This window comes from Xyrauchen texanus, chromosome 10 (assembly GCF_025860055.1).
Source record: "Xyrauchen texanus isolate HMW12.3.18 chromosome 10, RBS_HiC_50CHRs, whole genome shotgun sequence".
NCBI lineage: Eukaryota > Metazoa > Chordata > Actinopteri > Cypriniformes > Catostomidae > Xyrauchen > Xyrauchen texanus.
In genome coordinates this window covers 17,215,467-17,239,274 of record NC_068285.1, presented here as the reverse complement: position 1 = coordinate 17,239,274, position 23,808 = coordinate 17,215,467, and the positions used below count along the sequence as shown (strand labels likewise).

General features: G+C 36.9%; 1 protein-coding gene across 2 annotated transcripts in view; it reads left to right on the top strand.

Annotated features, from left to right (window-relative positions):
• arhgef1a (Rho guanine nucleotide exchange factor (GEF) 1a) overlaps positions 1-23,808 on the top strand; it is a 76,234-nt gene that overhangs the window by 24,024 nt on the left and 28,402 nt on the right. Inside the window, exons 1-5 of one of the 2 annotated variants that reach the window (XM_052135976.1) lie at positions 4,038-4,303; positions 16,148-16,310; positions 22,790-22,857; positions 23,068-23,131; positions 23,222-23,351. In XM_052135976.1, coding sequence (XP_051991936.1) covers positions 4,241-4,303; positions 16,148-16,310; positions 22,790-22,857; positions 23,068-23,131; positions 23,222-23,351 — 488 coding nt within the window. In that variant the 5' untranslated portion in view covers positions 4,038-4,240. Of the gene's footprint in view, positions 1-4,037; positions 4,304-16,147; positions 16,311-22,789; positions 22,858-23,067; positions 23,132-23,221; positions 23,352-23,808 lie in introns of those variants that run through there. The other variant, XM_052135975.1, reaches the window with a different exon arrangement.

The following is a 23,808-nucleotide window of genomic DNA, read 5'->3' as shown; positions in this document are numbered from 1 at the left end:
TAAGATATAAAAGATAAGCTGAACAGGAAACTGACAACTTTGTAAATGCATAAACAGCAGAAGTATGATTTACCAGAAATGCACTGGACCAAATATTGTATATTGTATTGTATATTCACCAAAATACCAACGACTTTGGGTATATGAAAGGAATTTTACATCAGCAGCAAAAGAAATAGGAAGATATGTTTATTAAGTGGATAAGCCTATTCATTTTGGTATCCTAAATATGTGTAATGCACATTTTTGTTTGCATCTCCTAAAGTAAATACCTGTGCTTGCATGAAAAGAATTGTGTTAAAGCTTTAGGCAAGCTTTTACCCAAGGTTTTTATGTTATTTCAGTAGAAAGAAAATGCTGCTGTCATGACACTCAGCACCCATCGGTTATATTTTGAATGCTAAATACTATATCAATGCAAGCCAATAGGAGATTTTCAAACTTTAATCTTAAATATCTTTAAAAGTACAAGTTATTAATAACACAGCAAGGAATTGTCAACAAAATGTTAATCAGTTCAGGCCAAATGAATTACAGAATGGTTGAAGAATATTAATACAGTGCTGCCTTGCAAGCACTGTGATTCATTTTGAATCAATTCTAAATAACAAGATCCTCACCCTATTAGAATTGCAGCAAGTGGGCACTTGCTCAAGCGGCACTGATTATGAAGTGACATCTCACTCTCTGATCATCACTTGTTGGCATAGCTCGCAACAAACTGCTACAGTAACATCAGAAGTGCCTGAGTAGAGAGGCAGAATACTGAGCCAAAGAAAAAGTATTCATTTTTATTGATTGTGTGATGAGTGCTGCAGGGGCTGAAATCTAACCGGTAATAAACAGTGGAGCTGGTCCCATGGGACAACATTTTTATTACCAACATGAGCAAGAAAGATTTTGTGCATGAATTTTAAGAATTTGTGAGTAAGTGGGAGAGAGAACAAGTGTTGAAACACTTATGTGGAAGTCTGCCCACAGTGCAATCTGTTCTTCCTCAGATAGAGAGAATAAAAGAGAGAGAGAGAGAGAGAGGGAGGTGTTTCACTGTTTTAAGTTGAAGAGCTTGTAGATTTCACTGAAAGAGCTATCATATACCCCTTTTAACTGAAAATGTGCTGGTGCCAGTGCTCAGCAGGGAGATCTGTGAATTTTTTGCTGAGGTGAGAGCTGAATGACGACGTAACGGACTGCTTTACTAAATGACCACAGCCTCGTTGTCATTCCAGTTCAAAAGATTCATTCAGAGATGGCGCTAGCATGAATAAGGTCTAAATGCAGAGACAACTCTAAGGAAGCCAATAATAATTTAGGTTTCTTTTCTTGGAAAAAGTAAACACTGTCTTTCTGTGGCTCTGTGAAAATGTCTCTGTTTGTTTTGAGCGACCCATTTAAACTCACCCCAACAACATTACTCAACAAATGGCGTGAGTTGGGGGCTATGACTATCTCTGTTAGACCAACGGCAGATGGGGGCATATTCAGAATGTTTTGAAAACATTGTTTATTTGTTCAGTTCTGTTTGGTGGCACTATAGTTGTGCAGAAATTACTTTTAATGAATTCCTTACTCTTACTCACAATCTATGATCATCTAACTCTTGTGTTCTATTTGTTCCCCAATCAAATCAAAACCTTAAATTATGTGAGATAGATCACAAATGTAACTGGCATTGCTTCTCAGAGAGACCAGATGATGTAGTTTGGGCTAGCTTAAGTATTGTTAGACAAATGTACAGAATGTCTGGCTGGGACACTAAATCTGTTGAGAGATTTGACTTGCTTTAATCTTAGTTTAATCTGCTGAGTGATTTGAATTGCTTTAATCTTGGTGTAATCTGCTGAATGGTTTGACTTGCATTAAACCAACGTATTTAAAAAAGACAGAAAAATAAATGCATAAAGAGCACTCCACCAATCGTTTACATGCATGAATGTGCCCATATAAACCAAAAACCTTCCTGCCCACTTCAAACTTCCCCAGCTCCCGTCATAGTTTAGTCCAAGTCTATGCACTCTGTTTGCAGGGTGATAGATGTGGCCAAGGCAAGAAAAGTATCATGCCTCCTTTCCTCTCAACTCTTCTCCCGAAAATAAAAATGTCCACCATTTTCTGCCTTTCCTTCCCAGTAGACAGAGGTATGGCTGTATAAAGAGCTGCATATGCAGTGCAGCACCTCTTTAATGCAGAGCCTCTAAAATACTGCAGCACTAGAGGTGGACATATATTTACTCATCCAAGAGGAAGTCATACCCCATAATTTAAAGTCTTTAGTATTAGTTATGGATATGCACAACTAATAAACTATGATCCTGACTCAAAGAGTTATCTGTTGTTTATTTGTTTTAAACACTGGCAAGTGATAACTGGTCTGATTCTATTCAGATTGCCTTTTGCTTACTTATACAAACCTCAAGATTTCCTAATATTACACTTAGTTCCTTCTAGAGAATTCAGTTTGTCTGGGAAATGCAGAATAGCTGTTAATGCTTAAAGCTGGCGTCACTGGGGAAAGGGTTCAGCCATAGGGTTTGCTTGAACAAATACGCTGTTGTTTTGCCAGTCCCATCATTACATCATGGCTGATGTTGGCAACTTTTTCTTGTACTTAAACCCTTTCCAGCCACACATAGTAGACTGTTCCATTACATGCGTCTAGTTGAAAGAAATTGTGACAAGCCTAAGATGTGCCGAGCAGCAGTTTCAGTAGTTTGATACTTTAACTGGCTGATGCAATCTGAACAAAAATGTACCATGGTAACTGAAGTTTCCACCAAAATACTAAAGGTATTAGTTAGTTGACATGCAATACAGTGCGACAAATTTAGTATTTTTGTCTTATTTTCCAGTAAAACTATCTGAACGTTCTTTAAACAACTTGAGAAGCAAAATTGCATAGAAATTTTGTCTTTTTTCTTCTTCAGGTATATCGAACAAAATTTTGTAAGAAAAAACGATTTGCCAATGGGTAAAAAATAAAAAAAAATAAACTTGATTCAAAGGGAAAATTGTATTTCTTACCCCACAGTTTTTTTTTTTTTCCTGTTTTAAGCATAAAACCACAAATTCTGTCTTAAAATCTTTATCTTACGTCATTCTGCGTCTCAAGTAATTTTTTTCTTGTTTTAAGGATGTTTGGGTATTTTTCCTGGAAAACAAGACAAAAATACTCAGTAAGATTATTATTTTTTTTTTGCAGTGTACTTTGGAAATGTTACATGTCCTCTCCTGTTGTGTGACGTTCTCTAAAACTACTACATTGTGAACACATTTTTCCTGTTGTATTATACATACAGTTTTATGCACTCATACTATCTAAGAGACTACATGGAGCATTTGTACATGAAAACATTTATTTTACACCATTAAAAAAAAAATCTGGATGTTACACTCAAAAAAGTATTTTAACCTAGTTTTAAAATTTGAATCTCATAATATATATATATATATATATATATATATATATATATATATAGATATATACATATTTCGCATTAAAATTGCATAAAAAACTCTTTAAAATTAATAATAAAATAAAAAATAAAATATTTAATGAAATAAATAAACATATTTTAAGTTTTATTAATTTAATTCGGTTAAACATTACATAATTTAATTTGATGGAATTTTGTTTTGAAATGTGTAAATCATGTAAATGTTTTTTTTTTGAGTGTGTATTGTCTGACAAATTTTAAATAAACATTTTTTTTTATTTCCTTAAGTGTAATAAACTTTCAGAATCCTTCTGTTATTTTGTTTAGGCTTCTTTATTATTTGGATGACTTCGGTGGCTGAAGTAACAATAAATGTATAAATGTAGTATTTTGGCTAAACTAAACGGATTAATGGGTTACCATTGTAAATTAGTGAAAAGGAATACAGAGGCGACTTAATAAGGACACAAAGTTGTTGTATGCTCATCTAAGCAGCACGGAGTTAATATGAATGTGTTTCAATAAACGTAGGCGCGGTTTAGGAGTCATGCAGTCATTTTTATGCTTCCTGGACGAAGCAAAACTGTCTCACTGAAGGGGAGGAGAGAAAGACAGCAGATTTCTCTGAAAGTTACCTCACCGCGCTCCACTGTAAATGTCTCCTGCTCTTTTTTTGAACTCGTCCATTGTAAAATCATATAACACAGAGATAACTGGAACTTTTATCTGAATTCATGGCACATGTATGGTGTTTGACTTAAGAAGAATCGTTTTTATGTTGTCCTGAAGTCGCTTAAAATATCGCAATGTCTCGAGTAGCGGATCTGTCGAAACTTCGCCAGGAAAGGATGAGAGAGATCAACCAGCGGGTAAGTGCAACAACGACGCGATGTCGTGTTTGTTTTACCAGATTACTGCTAAAACTGAAAAAGAACGATTGACGTTCTATTAGAATGTTCTTCACCTTAGTATTGTTCCTCAAAGGTGCGCTACTGTTGACACATGCGCGTAACGGATGTCAGCGTTTCTTATGATGACTGTAACATCGACCAGACAGATTTTAGTTTCGAAAGCAAGCTATAACATTCAGTTACGTTTCAGTTTATTTTCTCAAAACATAATTGTGAGAAAAGCAGCTTTGTAAAGGAATAATTGAAGTCAGTAAAAATACGTTAATTATTAGCATACAGGTTGTTATGACAGATAAGGCAATACAGTAATTTACGGTGTTAAATTACTGCTGTTCTCTTCCTCATCATTATGGAATAGGGGTGAAAGTGTCAGACCAACTAAAATGTTAATGCTGCTGGTAATTTGTACTGTCATAATTACTAATGTGAATAATGCTATTGTTTATTATTATATGGCTTTTAGGCTGTGTGAGTGAGTGGTTGTATGGTTGATTCTAGCACTATATGTGCACTTTTTGTCCAATTATCAGCTTCAGTATGAGTTTAAATTGTGTGGGTGTTACTGAGTGGGAATGTTGAACAACAGACAGTGTGCGTGTGCGTGTGCGTGTGTGTGTGTGTGCGTGTTTTTGTGATTTACGAGGACAATTTTGTAAGTTACAAATTAGTAATTACAAGGGTATTATGCTATAAATGTGATTTATGAGGACATCTCTAGTGTCCCCATAATTCAAATAGCTTAAAAATCATACTAAACAATGTTTTATTGAAAATGTAAAAATGCAGAAGGTTTTCTGTGAGGGTTAGGTTTAGGGGTTGTGTTAGGTTTAGAGGATAGAATCTATAGTTTGTACAGTATAAAAGTCATTATGTCTATGGAAAGTCCTCATAATGATAGGTAGACCAACGTGTGTGTGTGTGTGTGTGTGTGTGTGTGTGTGTGTGTGTGTGTGTGTGTGTGTGTGTGTGGGTGTGCAAAGAGAAAGAAAGAGTCAAGAGAAAGAGATCCAAAAGAAAGGTTGCCATAGAAATAGCACTCTGTGTAAGCATCAGGTTCAGGTAAGAAGGCAAGATTTTTACACAGAGAAGCACTTTCGCTCACTTGTTTTGTGCCTTGTCCTATATTGAAAGACTGATGTATATTTACCAGGCGATAAATTTGCCAATATTTCAGCATTTTGATTCGATTAGCAAAAGACAACAACTGAACATAAGTTGTTAGCGCTCTCCTGTGTTATTTCCAATATCTACCAACAGATTAGTCAATGGTTAATGCACAGTGTGCAATGATTTCAAATATTTTAGTGTAAAACAAAAGTTAGTGTATGTGTACATTTCAATTCATGGTTCCCACATTCATGGAAAACCAGGGAATATCAGGGAATTTTAACATTGTGATTTCCCAGCCTTGAAAAGTCATTAAACACTATTAAACAGTAATACAATCTTCAAAGTCATGTAAAATTCAAGGACATTTTTATAGTGAAAATAAATGTTTTTTGTTATACTCACCAAAAATATTTAATCTTGGTATTGCAATTTAAAGGAATATTCTGGGTTCAATACAAGTTAAGCTCAATCAACAGAATTTGTGGTGTAATGATGATTACCACAAAAAATCATTTCGACCTGTTCCTTCAAAGATTAAGGTTACAGGCCTTGGTAAGAAAGTGCTAAGAATGTGAATTGGGGCTTTTCCACTGCAAGGTACGACTCAACTCAACTCTGCTCGATTTTTGGGGGATTTCCACTGTGGAAAGTACCTGGTACCTGATACTTTTTTTTAGTACCACCTCGGTCGAGGTTCCAAGCGAGCCGAGCCGCTACTAAATGTGACATCAAAATCCAGCAGATCACTGATTGGTCAGGGAGAATCGTCACTACCAGCGTCACTGGATTTCCGACACGCGACATCAACCCGCTAGTTTTAAAGTTAGCGACGGCGATAATAGTATCATTTGTTCACGTGACGTTCGAATTGTGAAAAAAGAAATGGCTGTATAAACGAGGTGCAGATGGTTCATTCGTTAGCTATGAGGGAAATGAAAATGTGTCTCAGGACGTGTCTCAGCTGACACACACGGCTACCACCAGACCTACCAACAGTGTAGGGAAAAGTAAAAAAAAACTTAAAAGTGACAACAGAACCATCAAGGAAAAGTGGAAGTGGTTTGACCAAATGGATGCTATCTAAACCGGCGAGCAATGGGAGGGAGAGTGCCCTGGACTTAGCCACAGTGGAGGATGGTACATTTTGTTACGTTAACTCTACATTACCTTTACGTTAACTTTCTGCTTGAAAGCTTCACTTTATTTAGTTGACCAGCTACTGGAAGCTTGCTTTTAAAACAACCAGGCCAATTTAACTGTTACATGCAACAACTGCTTTATGCAACACAATGAGCTAGTAGCTAACAGCTAGAAGTTGTGTTATTGTTTTGGTCAGTTTGTGTCATGTTTAAGATGATGTCACGGCAGTAGAGGCGCGCAACTATGATGATCAGCCTATAACCCCACCCACGTAAACTGCAGTGGAAATGCAAGCTCAGAAAAGTAAAGTGAGTAGAGTTGAGGCAAGACGAACCGTAACGTGCAGTGGAAAAGTGCCAAATGTCAATGGTGCAACAGATTGCATCACTGAAGGTAATGCGAAAATTACCCAAATCAATGTCATTGTTATCATCATCGTCATCATTCTTCACTCCAGGGCCTCTGTGTTAGTGGTGTAAGTCTTTTTTTTAAGCAATTGTGGCTCCCGATAGACTAATCGTATCCAGGCCACCCAGCCACAGCAGGCCAAACTAAATCTGGAGCTGTAACTTTTTTAACTGGAGCACGGACGTTAAAACCTGCCAATCTCTGACAGGAGGAAACACCAAACCTTCAAAAACAAATGCTTAAACCGACATCAATTTGCTCGGGGTATTTGGCATTCATGCCTCTGTGGAGATTGTTGGCTTCAACGTCAACATCATTTTCATTAGCCTGACATTATTTTTATGAACGATAGCTTGGAAATATTGGCTGATGCAATTTACTGCCCTTGTTGCCCTTGTTGTTTGTAATCTAGATCCTGATAGTTTGTGCTTAAAGTGACAGTTTTTAACAACTAGACTTATCTACACATACCCCACCCCAGTCACACAGTTTGTTCTAAGGTATAGCCTAGAACTATTGTGATTTCCCAAATTTGTGAAAATGATCACATACACACATACCCAGAGGTGGGTAGTAATGCGCTACATTTACTCCATTACATTTACTTGAGTAACTTTTTTGGGGGGAAAAAACTTTTAGAGTAGGTTTAAATGTGGGTACTTTTTACTCTCACTCAATTAAAATTCTAATGAAAAAAATTAACTTTTACTTCATTACAATGGGCGGCATTCCTGTCTTTACATTACTGGGTTTAATTAATGCATAATGTATTGAGAGATTATTGAATGGGACTTTTCCCACAGCTGTGCGCGCTGTCACAGTCACTCAAGCCGAGTCCATCACTGCTGCTGCATCATGCTCTTTTAACGAAGTGAAACACTTTCTTCACTCTGCACAGTGAAAATGGAATAGTTTTGTCATGCAACACCATTTACACCAAGTCAATCGGATATTTTAAGATTAAAATGGCAGCTCCAACTTATGGCAGCTCTCACTGAGGTGAGTTGTGGCTCTAATGATAATGCAGGCTTTTCTGTGTCATGATAATGGTCATTTTCAGGGTGATTCTGTAAATATGGGCTCTTGTGACATCAGTTTTTAAGTGTACCTTTTTAAATCTAAGCAATATATCAGTGCGCTTTGTCCTACAAGCAGTATTTACGCATTTATCCCTCGCTCTCGCAGGGGGTACTGGAAACTATCACTGCTTCTTCGGGCCGATTAACATTATAAATCCATGTAAACATCCACATTAAGAGTAAATGCCTTTTGCTCTGCCGAACATGTAATTGACAATAGAGGTCGACCGATAGTGGATTTTACAGATACCAATAACTAAGTTGGGCATTACCTACTGATAACCGATTAATCAACTGATAGTTTTTAAATTGATACTGAATGAAAAAAAATAAAACTCAAACTAAAATAGTGCTGAACTTTATTACAAAAAATAAACATTACTGACTAAATGAAAATGTATTGTGCTTTTTTAAACATTAACATCTTTCCTAACAAAGCATTTAAACAACTCATTGCTTAATCTAAGAAACACTTATAAGAGAGCAAGACTCAACAGCCAAAGAACTCCACCAACTGTAAGGGGCTGAACAAACGCTTTTGCAACCATCCATTTGTTTTTCTATGTAAATGCACAATAGATGAACGTCTTTGTTTCCCTTTGTTTTTGTTTATTCAGCATCTTATGCAGGAGTGCTGTTTTTTAGATGATGTGTCTAATTAAAAAGAACTTTAAAAACATATTGAGACACCTGCTTTCTGTTAAACTGTATTTGTTGCACTGTGTCTAGCCTTTTTTTAGAATGTGATGGATCTGAAGTCATCGTATTACAGTGTGGATAACATTCTTTATTTGAAATTACATACGTTTCTGATTTGTTTATACGTTTCTCTCAGCTGCATGAAGAAATTAATTTGCTTTCTCACGTCACTAGCTTTAAATATGCAACTTGCTGGCTAATGAATGCATAAACTTGACCAGCTATATATAAGTGCAAATAGATGGTATCAATCATGACATTTAAACATTTGGGTAGGACTTGCATGTATTTTTGTTGCATTGTTCTAACCGCTTGAGGTTATCTTTGATGTTAGCATCCTCTCAGCCTTGTTGGCAAACATACTGCTGTTCACTACTAATGCAGCATCTAGTCAACAAATTAATTACTTTGTAATGATATGACAACATGTACTGTAGTGTACTAACTGTGTGGATTTTTGCAGATAACTCGTAGTTCCAGAAACCTGTTAATGGTGCCAATTAATTGCCAAAAACTGATATATCGGTCGACCGCTAATTGACAACTGGAGTGCAAACAGACTGCATTTCTGCGCTTGGTGCCCTATGCAGTCTGCATACTCTGCATTTAGGGAGCGGCGGTACTGCTGTACAGAACTAATGATCCAAATTCTTTCGACACTGAAAACTAAAAGCTATGAAATAGCGAAACTAGGCATTAATGAAACATGATCTTGCTTTGGATTATATTTCAGCATTAAATATAATGTTCCTGTGGGACAATTTTCACATATTCACAATAATAATTACTACAAAGGTTTCAAAACCTCTCTTACTGACAAATTCATCCAGATCTGACATGAGCCCTTAAAGGGATAGTTTACCCAAAAATGTAAATTCTCATCATTTACTCACCCTCAGCTCCATCACAGATGTGTATGACTTTCTTTCATCTGCTGAACCATTTCTCAGCTCCTTTGGTCCATACAATGCAAGTGAATGTGTGCTAACATTTTAAAGCTAAAAGAAAATCACATAGGTCAGCATAAATTAATCCAAAAGACTCCAGTGGTTAAATCAATATCTTCAGAAGTGATATGAGAGGTGTGGATGAGAAACAGGTCACTTTCAAATTCTTCTCCTTTTGTTTTTGGTGATTTTCATTCTTCTCTGCATATCGCCCCTGCTAGGCTGGGAGAAGAACTTTAAGCAAAAAAATTACTTAAATATTGACCTGTTTCTCATCCACACCTATCATATCACTTCTGAAGATATAGATTTATCTACTGGAGTCATATGGATTACTTTTACTGCATTAGCTTTTTGGAGCATAAATTTTTTTGCGACCCCATTCACTTGCATTGTACAGAGCCGAAATATTCTTCTAAAAATCATAGCAAAAGCAGGATTGCTTTGCGTAAATTTGTATTCTGCAGAAGAAAATAATTCATACACATCTGGGATGTCATTAGAGTGAATAAATTATGAGACAATTTAAATTTTTAGGAGAACTATCCCTTGAAAGTGATAGCTCAGCCATAATTGAATATCCTGTCATCATTTTCCTAACCTCATATTGTTCCAAACCCATGTGACCATTAGTATTCTGTGGAACACAAAATATGTTAGACAGAATGTTATGGATGGACAGTTTCGGTCACCATTCACTTTCAAAATATATATGGAAAAAAAATTCACTCTAAGTAAATGGTGACCAAGGCAAACATTCTGTCTTAAATCTCCTTATTGTATTGCATGGAAGAAAGAAAGTCATACGGGTTTGGAACAACATGATGGTGAATGATGACAGAATTTCCATTAATAATAATAATAATTCTGTAGTACATGCTGAATTTGTATTATGTAATGGAATATAAGGTAGATAACATCCTTAATCTAATTTGTGACAGTAACGATTTACTCACTACTTGAGTATACTTTAAATTGGATATAATTATATAATAATTGGATTTCTTACTCAAGTAATTATTTCTGTTAGTAGCCTACTTTTACTTCTACTTATTCAATTGAGTAATTGTTTTTTAAAGTAATTGTACTTTTACTTGAGTACAGTTTTTGGCAACTCTACCCACCTCTACGTAGCTAACAATGTATTCTGTAGAAAGGTATTGTTTTGAGCATAGTAGGGCAATTTAGATCTGTTAATTTGATTGCATGATATCCTGTAGGTTTGGAGACCCAGAGGAAAATGTGTTTGCTTTTTCATAACTCAGGAGACTTAAAGGGGTATTTCACCCAAAAACTAAAATTATCATCATTTAGTCACCTTCATTACATCCCAGATGTGTGAGATTTTCTTTCTTCAGCAGAACACAGACAAATATTTTTAGTAGAATATCTCAGCTCTGTAGGTCCATACAATACAAGTGAATATTGATCAGACCTTCGTAGCTCCAAAAATCACATAAAGGAAACATAAAAGTAATCCATAAGTCTCCAGTGTTAAAATCCATATCTTTAGAAGAGTAATAGGTCTGGGTGAGAAACAGGTCAAAATTTAAGTCATTTTTTACTCTAAATATCCACTTTTACATCTGAAAGTCACATGTGGTGCCTGTTTAGTTTCAACTTCACATCTGAAAGGTAAAGTTAAAGTGGTGATTTAGAGTAAAAAAGGACTTAAATATTGTTCTGTTTCTCACCCAAACCTGTTATATTGCTTCTGAAGAAATGGATTTAAACACTGGAGTCATGTGGATTTATTTTAGGTTTTCTGATTTTGGAGTTGATTTTGTAGCTACAAAAGGTCTGATATTTTCACTAGCTTGGTACAGAGCTGATATATTTTTCTTAAAAACTTCATGTTCTGCTGGTGAAAGAAAGTCATGCACATCTGGGATGGCATGAGGGTGAGTAAATGATGAGAGGATTTTTATTTTTGGGTGAACTATTCCTTTAATGTATGTTCTCAGTCATGCTTCATTAACTTGCATCAACTTTTTCTCTGATATTTCTCCTAAATTTCAGTAAAATATAGAGCTTTAATAAGAATAAGTGGTTGAAAAATGTTTTCTGACTTTTGATTACAGGCAGTTTGAGATATGGTTGAGATCTCTTCTGAAACTCTAGAGGAGACATTTGTAAGCTTGCTGGGAACTTTGTCTAAGGAGACAAATCTGAGAAACATGACATTGAATTAAAAGTCTCAATTTGCTCTCAATTTTATCACATTGCTGTCAAGCAGAAGCAATTGAGATATTAAAGAGATCTCATTTATGCTTTTTCTCTCCTATGGCTTTGCCTAACCTACACTTACTTAAACTAACACGCTAACCTTTTTATTATACATTTTTGGTTGCTTACGACACATGTCAGTGTTCCTATGGAAACCGTTACACATTGCTTGTGCAGATTAGAAAGTGGAAGTGCTCTCTCATTTGTTTCTGCACTGCATATCAACAGATTTGCAGATATTTAGAATACGCAATGCCAAAACAGGTCCTAGACAAAAGAATTGGATAGACATCTTATCTTACGAAGAATTTAATTGACATTTCAAATTCATGTTTAGAATGGCTATTTGATCCTGCATTCCTGTTTGTCTAGACATTTATCTTGCAGGTCCACTGTCGTATAAGGAGTTATTGCATAAAATGGTGCTTCATGTATAAAAGAGGAAGATGGGTAAACAGGGCAGAGAACAGCTTAACATGAAAATGCTGAATAGCATGTAAACCAAAACCAGCTGCTTGGTTCACAGAATCAAAAATGTTGCATGGAAGATTTTATAATTTAGAAAAGTGGTGGCTATAATTGTATGGCCCTTGCATAATATTGTAAATACTCAAATGGCCACATAATGGGGAAAAGGTTCCCCACCCTTGATCTAGAACAATGCCTCTAGAAAAAACATGACTATGTTAAAAGCAACAATTGAGTTTACACTGTTTCATTGAGAGAAATTAATGCCAGAACTAATTTTATTTATCTAAATTAAAGCTGTATGTAGAATTGCAACAGGATTGCTTTGCAGTTGGTACAGTGACTGTGTTTTTTTGTGTGTTCCTATGCCTTTGTTTTGGGTTTTCTGGGTGGTTGTGATAGCTTTGCTCTGTGGTTGGTTAAAAAAGTACACCCCCAGGTCTTTGTGAGATTCTAGCCCATAGATATGGCTTGTGTCCCCACCTTCAATATCTATGGGAATTTTCCAACGGTGCTTTAAAAATATATATTTTTTAATCGTAAATCAGTCGTTTAGAAAATAAATAGCACCCCTCTTCACAACAAGCCACACAATTTGTGGTATCATTCATTTACATAGTTACACACCGCAGTTTAACGCTAAGGGTTAAGAGTAGGACTGTACGATTATGACAAAAATCATAGCTGACGATAATTTTTTATTTGCGATAACATTTTATAAATAAAATTTACATTAAACAAGTTATTTTGGGTGGATCAACTGCATGCATTATTATGTTGGCGACACATCCAAAACAGGCTCAGAACTTAGAACTTAGTGCTGTTTTAAACATCAGTAAATCAAGACTAGTTGCTACATTCAACTTCACATTGACCTCTCAGAAGTGATTCAATTATACACAGAAAGCAAGCAACAGACGTGTCTGGGATTTTTTACAATGCACTATCTATATATATATAGATAGTATCTCACAAAAGTGAGTACACCCCTCTCATTTTTGTAAATATTTGATTATAACACTGAAGAAATGACACTTTGCTGCAATGTAAAGTAGTGAGTGTACAGCTTGTATAACAGTGTAAATTGACAGTGTTGCTGTCCCCTCAAAATAACTCAACACACAGCCATTAATATCTAAACCGCTGGTAACAAAAGTGAGTACACCCCTAAGTGAAAATGTCCAAATTGGGTCCAATTAGCCATTTTCCCTCCCCGGTGTCATGTCACTCGTTAGAATTACAAGGTCTCAGGTGTGAAGCAGGTGTGTTAAATTTGGTGTCATCACTCTCACACTCCCTCATGCTGGTCACTGGAATTTCAACATGGCACCTCATGGCAAAGATCTCTCTGAGGATCTGAAAAAAGAATTGTTGCCCTACATAAAGATGTCCTAGGCTATAAGAAGATTGCCAAGACCCTGACTTTGAGCTGCAGCACGGTGGCCAAGACCAAACAGCGGTTTAACAGGACAGGTTCCACTCAGAACAGGCCTCGCCATGGTCGACCAAAGAAGTTGAGTGCATGTGCTCAGCATCATATCCAGAGGTTGTCTTTGGGAAATAGACGTATGAGTAATGCCAGCATTGCTGCAGAGGTTGAAGGGGTGGGGTGGGGGGAGGGGGGGGGGAAGTCAGCCTGTCAGTGCTCAGACCATACGCTGCACACTGCATCAAATTGGTCCGCAAGGCTGTCGTCCCAGAAGGAAGCCTCTTCTAAAGATGATGCACAAGAAAGCCTGAAAACAGTTTGCTGAAGACAAGCAGACTAAGGACATGGATTACTGGAACCATGTCCCGTGGTCTGATGAGACCAAGATAAACTTATTTGGTTCAGATGGTGTCAAGCGTGTGTGGTGGAAACCAGGTGAGGAGTACAAAGACAAGTGTGTCTTGCCTACAGTCAAGCATGGTGGTGGGAGTGTCATGGTCTGGGGCTGCATGAGTGCTGCCGGCACTGGGGAGCTACAGTTCATTGAGGGAACCATGAATGCCAACATGTACTGTGACATACTGAAGCAGAGCATGATCCCCTCCCTTCAGAGACTGGGCCACAGGGCAGTATTCCAGCATGATAACGACCCCAATCACACCTCCAAAACAACCACTGCCTTGCTAAAGATGGTGAAGGTGATGGACTGGCCAAGCATGTCACCAGACCTAAACCCTATTGAGGATCTGTGGGGCATCCTCAAACAGAAGGTGGAGGAGCACAAGGTCTCTAAAATCCACCAGCTCTGTGATGTCATCATGGAGGAGTGGAAGAGGACTCCAGTTGCAACCTGTGAAGCTCTGGTGAACTCCATGCCCAAGAGGGTTAAAGCAGTGCTGGAAAATAATGGTGGCCACACAAAATATTGACACTTTGGGCCCAATTTGGACATTTTAACTTAGGGGTGTACTCACTTTTGTTGCCAGCAGTTTAGACATTAATGGCTGTGTGTTGAGTTATTTTGAGGCGACAGCAAATTTACACTGTTATACAAGCTGTAGACTCACTACTTTACATTGCAGTAAAGTGTCATTTCTTCAGTGTTGTCACATGAAAAGATATAATCAAATATTTACAAAAATGTGAGGGGTGTACTCACTTTTGTGAGATAATGTAGATAGATAGATAGATAGATAGATAGATAGATAGATAGATAGATAGATAGATAGATAGATAGATAGATAGATAGATAGATTGATTTTTACATTTACATATGTATTAAATTTATACACAAAATAAGTAGACCTACTGTACATGGACTGCTATAACTGACCTTTTTTACATTAGTTAATTGTGGCAGATGTAATTGTAATCTTGATTATTTATTTGATTAATTGTCCAGTCCTAGTTAGGGGTTGTTCTAATCCCATACATAAGGATTAACTATTGTAATTGTTATAATTCCCTTTGCAAGCACCACTTATGACTGTTTCCCTTTCCATTCCTCCAACTGTCCATTGTTCTGATAAACAGATAGCCTGTCCCAAAGTGCCACATTGTTTACACTACTTGGGAAATAAACCTATGAATGGCTTACTTATAGACTGGATGTTGAAAGGAGAAAGTATTTTAACATTGAAAGAGTAAAAATCATTAACTTTAACAAATCTGTATTATTATGGATTATCTTGCCTTCTTATCTGACTACACACAAGTAAGTTAAAGAAATGAAAGAAATGAGAGCCACTGTTTTGCAGATAAAGCACATGAGTAACTCAAGGTTTTAAAGTAGTGTGTTAGTTGGGTTCACTGATCATTTGTCTTTCCTCTAAGGACTGATAAGCAGTTAATCAGTTCTTATGAAAACCTGTTTACAAGCATGAATGTTTAGGATCTGTTTTATTGTTATGACATCTTTAACCAATGAATACAGATATTCCAGGTATTCAGTGTGGCCATTGTTAGGCTTGTGTTTCCTTCCAAATCATTGTTACAATTCTCTTCTCTTTTAAGTCTTTTGTTTCCCTGTTCCTAAACTCGGTCTGTACCAGCGCGGCTGATGAATCAGTTACACAACAGAAACTGGGCTGCAATAGTGTCATCTTTGTCTGTTTGTGTGTGTGAATGTATAAGGGTGTGTTTTGTCGATTGTTCCTTGACCAGCTCCAAGTCTGCTTAACATAACCTATTGTTTACTATTGTTAATGATCTCAGTCTGGTGGAGATGATTTGTGCATAATATATCATAACCTTGATGACGTTTGATTAATATGCATTATTCTGTGTTTTTGATCAGAATAAGGAGAAGGAGCGCATGAGGGATAGAGAGAGAGAAGCGAGGGAGAGAGAGGCACGCTACAGCAACGGCCACCTCTTCAACTCTCTCACCGTGTCTGGAACCACGCTCTGTTCGGCCTGCAACAAGAGCATCACAGCTAAGGAGGCCCTCAGCTGCCCTAGTGAGTCACACACGTCTCTCTATATCACACTCTCATTCGATGTAGAATGAGTCCATAATCCACAGTCATAAATCCAGTTGTCCTGTTTATTGTGGACTGTCCAAGTTGTTTGATTTTATGTTTGTTAAAAGCAAATGGTCATTTACAATTTTTTTTGCAGTGTGTAATTTTTTTTTTTTACAATTTCTGAAGAAAATGTAAGTGGTGCTTGCCTGTGCAAAACTTGCCTCCACAATGCTAGGATGTTGCGGGTGGCTGTAAGGGCATCGCTTTGTGGTTGCTAAGGTATTTTGTGTGGTTTGTTACATGTTACTGTGCAATTGAAAGGATGTTGTATGTGTTTAAGTTAAATAAGCCCAACACTTGTGTCTTTATGACATTCTGGTGCCTACATATGGACGGGAATTATAGGAAATTTGACGATTCTATTTACAATTTCTCTTAACAATTCCGATTCCATTAACGATTCTTTTAGTACTTTGAGGAAGAAATATTTGGAAATAAGAAATGCAATTCTTATTGGATTTCATATTTTAACAACAGATTCTTGCAAAACGTTTGTTTACATTGAATAAGAAAAACACTAATAACAACAAAACTTATAATGAAGGTTTAAAATGATAAATTTAAAGTACACAAAACACAGTTCTTAACAGTTCTTGGTTTATTTCGAGTTGGACATGATGAAATTAATGACTTCCAGGTCAGTAAGTTCTGATTCTCTAAAAAGAGCTGGCTGATAAGAGTAATCCATCCGTTCAGTAGATAGCGCTGTATGTTTTGTGACATAGAGTCAAAAGAACCAAGAGTCATTTGTTGGGAATCAAGCTCCACTAATTTCTGCTATATGTCTTGTGGTCAAAAGAACCGACTCATAAGAGTCATTCGCTCAGGAATCAGACTACTCTGGTTGGCTGTATGTTTGTCGGTGTAGATTCAAAAGAACCGACTCATAAGAGTCACTCAATTTGGGAATCAGGCTCCACTGGTCATGCTGTATGATTCTGGCTGTAGATTCAAAAGAACCGACTCGTAAGAGTCATTAATTTGGGAATCAGACTACTCTGGTCATGCTGTATGTTTCTGGCTGTAGATTCAAAAGAACCAATTCATAATAATAATAATTTGTTTGGGAATCAGGCTCCTATGGTATGTTTCTAGCTGTAGAGTCAAAATAACCAATTCATAAGAGTCATTTATTTGGGAATCAGACTACTCTGGTTGCGCTGTATGTTTCTCGCTGTAGATTCAAAAGAACCAACTCATAAAAGTCATTCATTTGGGAATCAGACCACTCTGGTTGGCTGTATGTTTCTCGCTGTAGATTCAAAAGAGCCAGTCCATAAAAGTCATTCATTTGGGAATCAGACCACTCTGGTTGGCTGTATGTTTCTCGCTGTAGATTCAAAAGAGCCAGTCCATAAAAGTCATTCATTTGGGAATCAGACCACTCTGGTTGGCTGTATGTTTCTGCTGTAGATTCAAAAGAGCCAGTCCATAAAAGTAATTCATTTGGGAATCAGACCACTCTGGTTGGCTGTATGTTTCTCGCTGTAGATTCAAAAGAGCCAGTCCATAAAAGTCATTCATTTGGGAATCAGACCACTCTGGTTGGCTGTATGTTTCTCGCTGTAGATTCAAAAGAGTCAGTCCATAAAAGTCATTCATTTGGGAATCAGACCACTCTGGTTGGCTGTATGTTTCTCGCTGTAGATTCAAAAGAGCCAGTCCATAAAAGTCATTCATTTGGGAATCAGACTACTCTGGTTGGCTGTATGTTTCTCGCTGTAGATTCAAAAGAGTCAGTCCATAAAAGTCATTCATTTGGGAATCAGACCACTCTGGTTGGCTGTATGTTTCTCGCTGTAGATTCAAAAGAGTCAGTCCATAAAAGTCATTCATTTGGGAATCAGACTACTCTGGTTGGCTGTATGTTTCTCACAGTAGATTCAAAAGAACCAACTCATAATAGTCATTCATTTGGGAATCAGGCTCCATTGGTCACGCTGTATGTTTCTCGCTGTAGATTCAAATGGACCGATTCATTAAAGTAATTTGTTCGGGAATCAGACTACTCTGGTTGGCTGTATGTTTCTCACTGTAGATTCAAAAGAACCAACTCGTAAGATTGGTTCAGGAAACAATGTCAGTGTATTTTAGTAAGGTGCGCCGTCCGCATCTACGGAGAAATGCACGAGATAAGATAAGAGAACTTAAAGACATGAAAATCTTTTGATTACGGTATTTATTAATTATTATTAATGGAACTGGTTCTGAATTAGAACCGGTTCTCGTTTCCTAACCCTGCCTAGGTATGGCTCAGGGTTCTTTTCAATGGATGTCTAGTGATTATTTTTTCACTTGTTTTATCATCCACAAAGCAAAAATTGTCTGTAAAAAGTCTGAACACTTTATAGCACACTTTAAGTTATAGCACATCTATTCTCAGCAAACTGCTTGATTTAAGATTTTGTTTAACGACCACAAATAGTGTGGGATGTGCTAAAGTTAAATATTTAACGGGTTTGTTCAAATCCTTAATTGTACTGTAAGTATGAGCAATAGTTGAAGCACAACTGACTATCAACAGCAAAAGTGCTATAATTATTTTATTGTTTGGTTACGTATTCTGTTGGCCAAAACCTCTAGAATAAATGTTCCTGATGAAAGCCTGGGAGCTTGTCTAATCCTCCCAATCACAATGCAGAGGCTATAAAAACAGCAACTTACCTCACCCCTGCCGATGATTTTTCCATCTTTTTCCCCCCATCCTAACTCCCCCACTTTCTTTCCATGCTTGTCTCCAGAAGGAGAACTTTTAGCTTGAGATGAATCTCATGTTTACATGCCACACCTCTCTACCTTTACCTACATCCCATTTTTCACATTACATTAAAGTTTTGAAGACCTAAAGTGCTGTTTTGAGGGCCGAGTCTTATTAGGGGAAATTGTGTGGTGAGAAAGTGTGGTGAGGTGGAGAGTATGTGGAATATTTTTAGTGGCTGGTCTACAGCAGCCTTCCAAGAAAAGTTGGAGGCCTGGACTGTTTTCTTCCTGCAGAGACAGCGCTGTAATGCCAGGAGCATTTTCACACACAGAGAATCTTGAACAGCACACACACATTTAACCTATGCATATCACACACATACATATACAGTGCATGATGAAGCTCGCTTTTAAAGGAATAATTTACCCAATCATTTTAGTTCTGTAGTTTATACGACTCTATGTTCTAAGTCTTCTGAAACCATACAATAGATTGGTGTGAGGAATAGACTGACATTTACTGTATGTCATTATTCACTAATAGTCTTCCCCTCTGCCTTGGCTCTCAAATCGTATTTGCCATTGCTTATATTGAGCATATATATTCAGGATCAGTCAAGTGACATGCAAGAACTTATGGCCTTTGGTGTCAATTATGTGAAACCTGCCACAACATGGATAAAGGCGGGCATTTTTTAAGTAAACTTTTTGTGAGCTCTGGCAGGTTTAGGGCGATTATCAATGAATAACGGTTAATCTTTTGATCAGTTCTTTCCATAAAGCTATCATATCCTTTCAGAAGACTTGTATTATAGTGCAAATATTGGATGGGATACTTTATTCTGCTTTATTGTGCTTTTTGGAGCTTTGCAGAAGATAGCAACATATACTTTCGTTGTGTGGACATTCTGCCTAACATCTCCTTTTGTGTTTTATGGAAGACATACAATTATACAATGTAGCAACATGTAGGTGGGTAAATGATGACAAAATCTTCATTTTGGGGGGGAAACTATTTCTATAAGCACATTTACATACTTTTGCACACACAGGCACACCCTTTCCTGTTTTGCTGTAAAGTCAGCTCCTCTTTAATTTCTTGTTCTCTATTTTACTATTGTTTGAAACTTCTTTATTTTGTCATCAAGATCAGATTTCAACAACTAGACTGCATGAGCCACCCACTGATAAGGCCTGTCACTCTTAAGCTCTGTGTTCGACTGCTCTAGTCACAGAGAACTTGTGTGGGCGTTCCTGACTCGATACCCAGCAGCAAGGAGAGCAAGGGTCATGTTAACAAAACACATTTAAGTGGGAGGACTGATCCTAGATTAGTTTTTTCACTAGATCTCATGGTGGCTTAGAATCAGTTAAGCCAGGGTTCATATACTGTATGTATAAAATGGATAGGCATGTGTGTAAAGATGCTATCTAAGGATTTATATCTATACAAGGTTTTGTAGCTTGATGAATAAGATTGTATAAATAAAGTTAAAGGAATATTCTGGGTTGTCATTTTTACAGTCATTTTAGGATTTCAGGGTTTATTGACATCGTCATTGCAACAAAGTTGTAAAATTGCCTATAACTTGACACAGAAAAGGTTAGTAAGTGATTTTGTCACACTAAAATCATGTTAACACATATTGTTTATGTCTTGTAGCAACACTTTTAAAAAAGCAAGTATTTTAACTTATCCATTATAAGTGCCTTACTGGAACCCAGATTTTAACTTATTTTAAAGAAAAGGAGAGACAAGTCAAAATGTATTTATATGGTAACCAGTATTATGCCACAAATACTGTCAATTGAGCTTAACTTATATTTACTTACACAATGCCTATGGTCTTATTTTGTATGATTCACCATTGCTCATTATTCCAAAAGAAATAATGTATTCATTAATATCTGTAATCTTTCATCAAAATCAAATAACTTGCGCTGCATCTGAAAAGACTTTACCATCTCAATTATTTCTCTTACACTGTAAAACAAATCCTGTTGTTTTTACAAAAAACAAACAAAACAAAAAAACTGCCAGCTGTGGTTGCCAGAATAACTATGTAATAAAATACTGTAAAAATGTAAAAAACAACTTTACAGAACAACCTGTAAATTTTACAATTTAAAACTGTTGTTTTTAAGGTATATGTTACAGTGCCGTACCATCGTTTAGATTATTAAATGATCAATTTTCTATATTAACCTCCTGAAACTGTAAAAATCTTGTTTTCCCTTTATAATGTATTGTTAATCACTATAGTAATTACAGAAAGCCACATGATGACATGAAGTTCATCAATATACACCCTTCATGGAGCAATATCATGGACTGGTGGTGGCGTAGTGGCTAAAGCACAGAGCTGTTAATCAGAAGGTCGCTGGTTCGAACCACACGGCCACCACCATTGTGCCCTTGAGCAAGGCACTTAACCCCAGGTTGTTCCGGGGGGATTGTCCCTGTAATAATTGCACTGAAAGTCGCTTTGGATAAAAGCGTCTGCCAAATGCATAAATGTAAATGCATTTTGATCAATAAACATGAAGAGACAGTGCTCAGAGTCATTCACACAAACACTAAACACCATCAGGGTAACACATGTGAAATTAAAATAATGTAATAAACATTAACTTTATTATATAAAATATACCACAGAACACCACAATGTACATAACTGATATTAAAAATAAGAAGAAACATTTTGTGGGCAAATGGAAAATGGATAGGATCGCCCAAAACATCTTGAACGGGCGTAAACAGGCCAAATACACTCCAGCAATCTCATGTCTCTCATTTAGAGTCCCAAGAGTCTCAAACTGTGCTCAGATTTGCCAAGATACCAAGTCTGCAATCAAACATCAGAGATTTCAATACAAACTCAAATTTTTCTCATGAAATTCATCCAGAACAAATTATCTGGTCTATGCAATCCATATTAGCAATATAGCTCTTACTATGTATGTCAACAATTGTCTCATTTGTTCCCATTTTTATTTCTCATAAGGAATTGTAGGAGAAGAATGTTGATTAAGAAACATAACTGAGAATAATTAAAGTCTCCTCTGGAGTGTTCACATTCAGCACACATACCTATTGAAGGTTGTGGCACTGCTGCTCATTGAATGATTATTGAGTTTGGAGTAGGTGTGTGTTGTGGGGGGATAAGGCCAGGGAAACCCCGCCGGAGCCCCCATCCCTCTTCCTTCCCAACCACCCTCAAAACAGGAAGCAAAGCCATTCTGAAACAATAGGGGTCCAGAGACAAAAGCAAAACATGTAACCTGAGAAAACTTTAAGCGAATAGTAGCATGCTGTAAAACCGAACTAGAAGCACACATTTTAACGCAGACATGGACAGAGGTCAAGAAGGAGAAAAAGAGATACGACATATTGGTATTGTATATCTTAGATTTATTAATTGAATATTTACCATTATACTGTTGAATTAAAAAGAGGTATCTGCCGTATCGACCATTAATGAAAACATTTGATCATGTCTTTAAAAAAAGAGTGATTCAAATTCAGTTTCTTTAAAGTTAAATTTAACTTCTTGTGAATTTTATGAACATGATCGTGAGGAGATCACATTTATCACATTTCAATGCATATGTGATTGTGTGAAGATTTTGCTATTTGATAGAAGTGGACAAACTCCATTTAAAAATTGGGTATGAAATAATGGTTTTCTTTCTTTTTGTCCTTTAATTTTCAGCATGTAATGTCACCATCCACAACCGCTGCAGGGACACATTACCAAACTGTGTCAAAATGAAACAAAAGGTGGGTTGGATGTCCAGCTATTAGTGCACACACATGTCACATGGGTTACAGGAATTACAACTGACATGAATTACTACTAACTTTGAATAAATGTGAGATGTAGAAGTCGAAATGTTTTTAATTGTGTCAGTGCCCTTGATGTGGTGTCTCCAAATGATGCGATCTGGTATAAATGTCATTGTGTTGATGTGTTTGTATCTCTCATAATAGCAACAGAAACTGGCACTGATCAGAAACAATTCAGCCTATCAGAACGTGACACTGAGGAATAAAGGTGAGAATGGAATGGACATGAGGTTTACTTTTCCAAAATTGTCCAAACATGATATTTAATAATTGAATCTCTTTTTCTGCGTCTCTGAAGCCCATTTAAAGGAAAGGCCGAGCTCAGCCATCTACCCCTCAGACAGCCTTCGTCAATCACTACTCGGTGCTCGTCGTGGACGCTCTTCTCTCTTATTGTCCAAGAGCGTGTCCACCAACAACATTGCAGGGTGAGTGACAGGAATGACAGATAGACATCCCTCTAAAAGGAATACATCAACCTAAAATAAAAATCTTAACATTTAAGGCCCAAACATACTTTACGCAAGTACGTGAACGCAAACGCACCTCGTTACGCAAGCTCGATTTCACGCATCATTGCATTGTGAAATGTGTCAACGCTCAATTCATAACCCAACACTAGTGCATGCTGCATTCTCAGCATTGCCTCAAGGGGCACTAGAGCGGATTTTCTTCTTTCAATCAACAACTATCATGGCGGACTTGGGCAGCAATTTGAAATGAATATTTTCTAAAAATGTATACGACTTTTTGTCCCCAGCCCATTCAAATGATCTTGGTTTTGCTCCGTGTCTCTCCCCACTCCTCAACTATAGACTCATCTACCACATCCGGACTGCATCCGAAAATGTAGGCAGCTGACTTGCTGCCTAATCAGTTAATGGC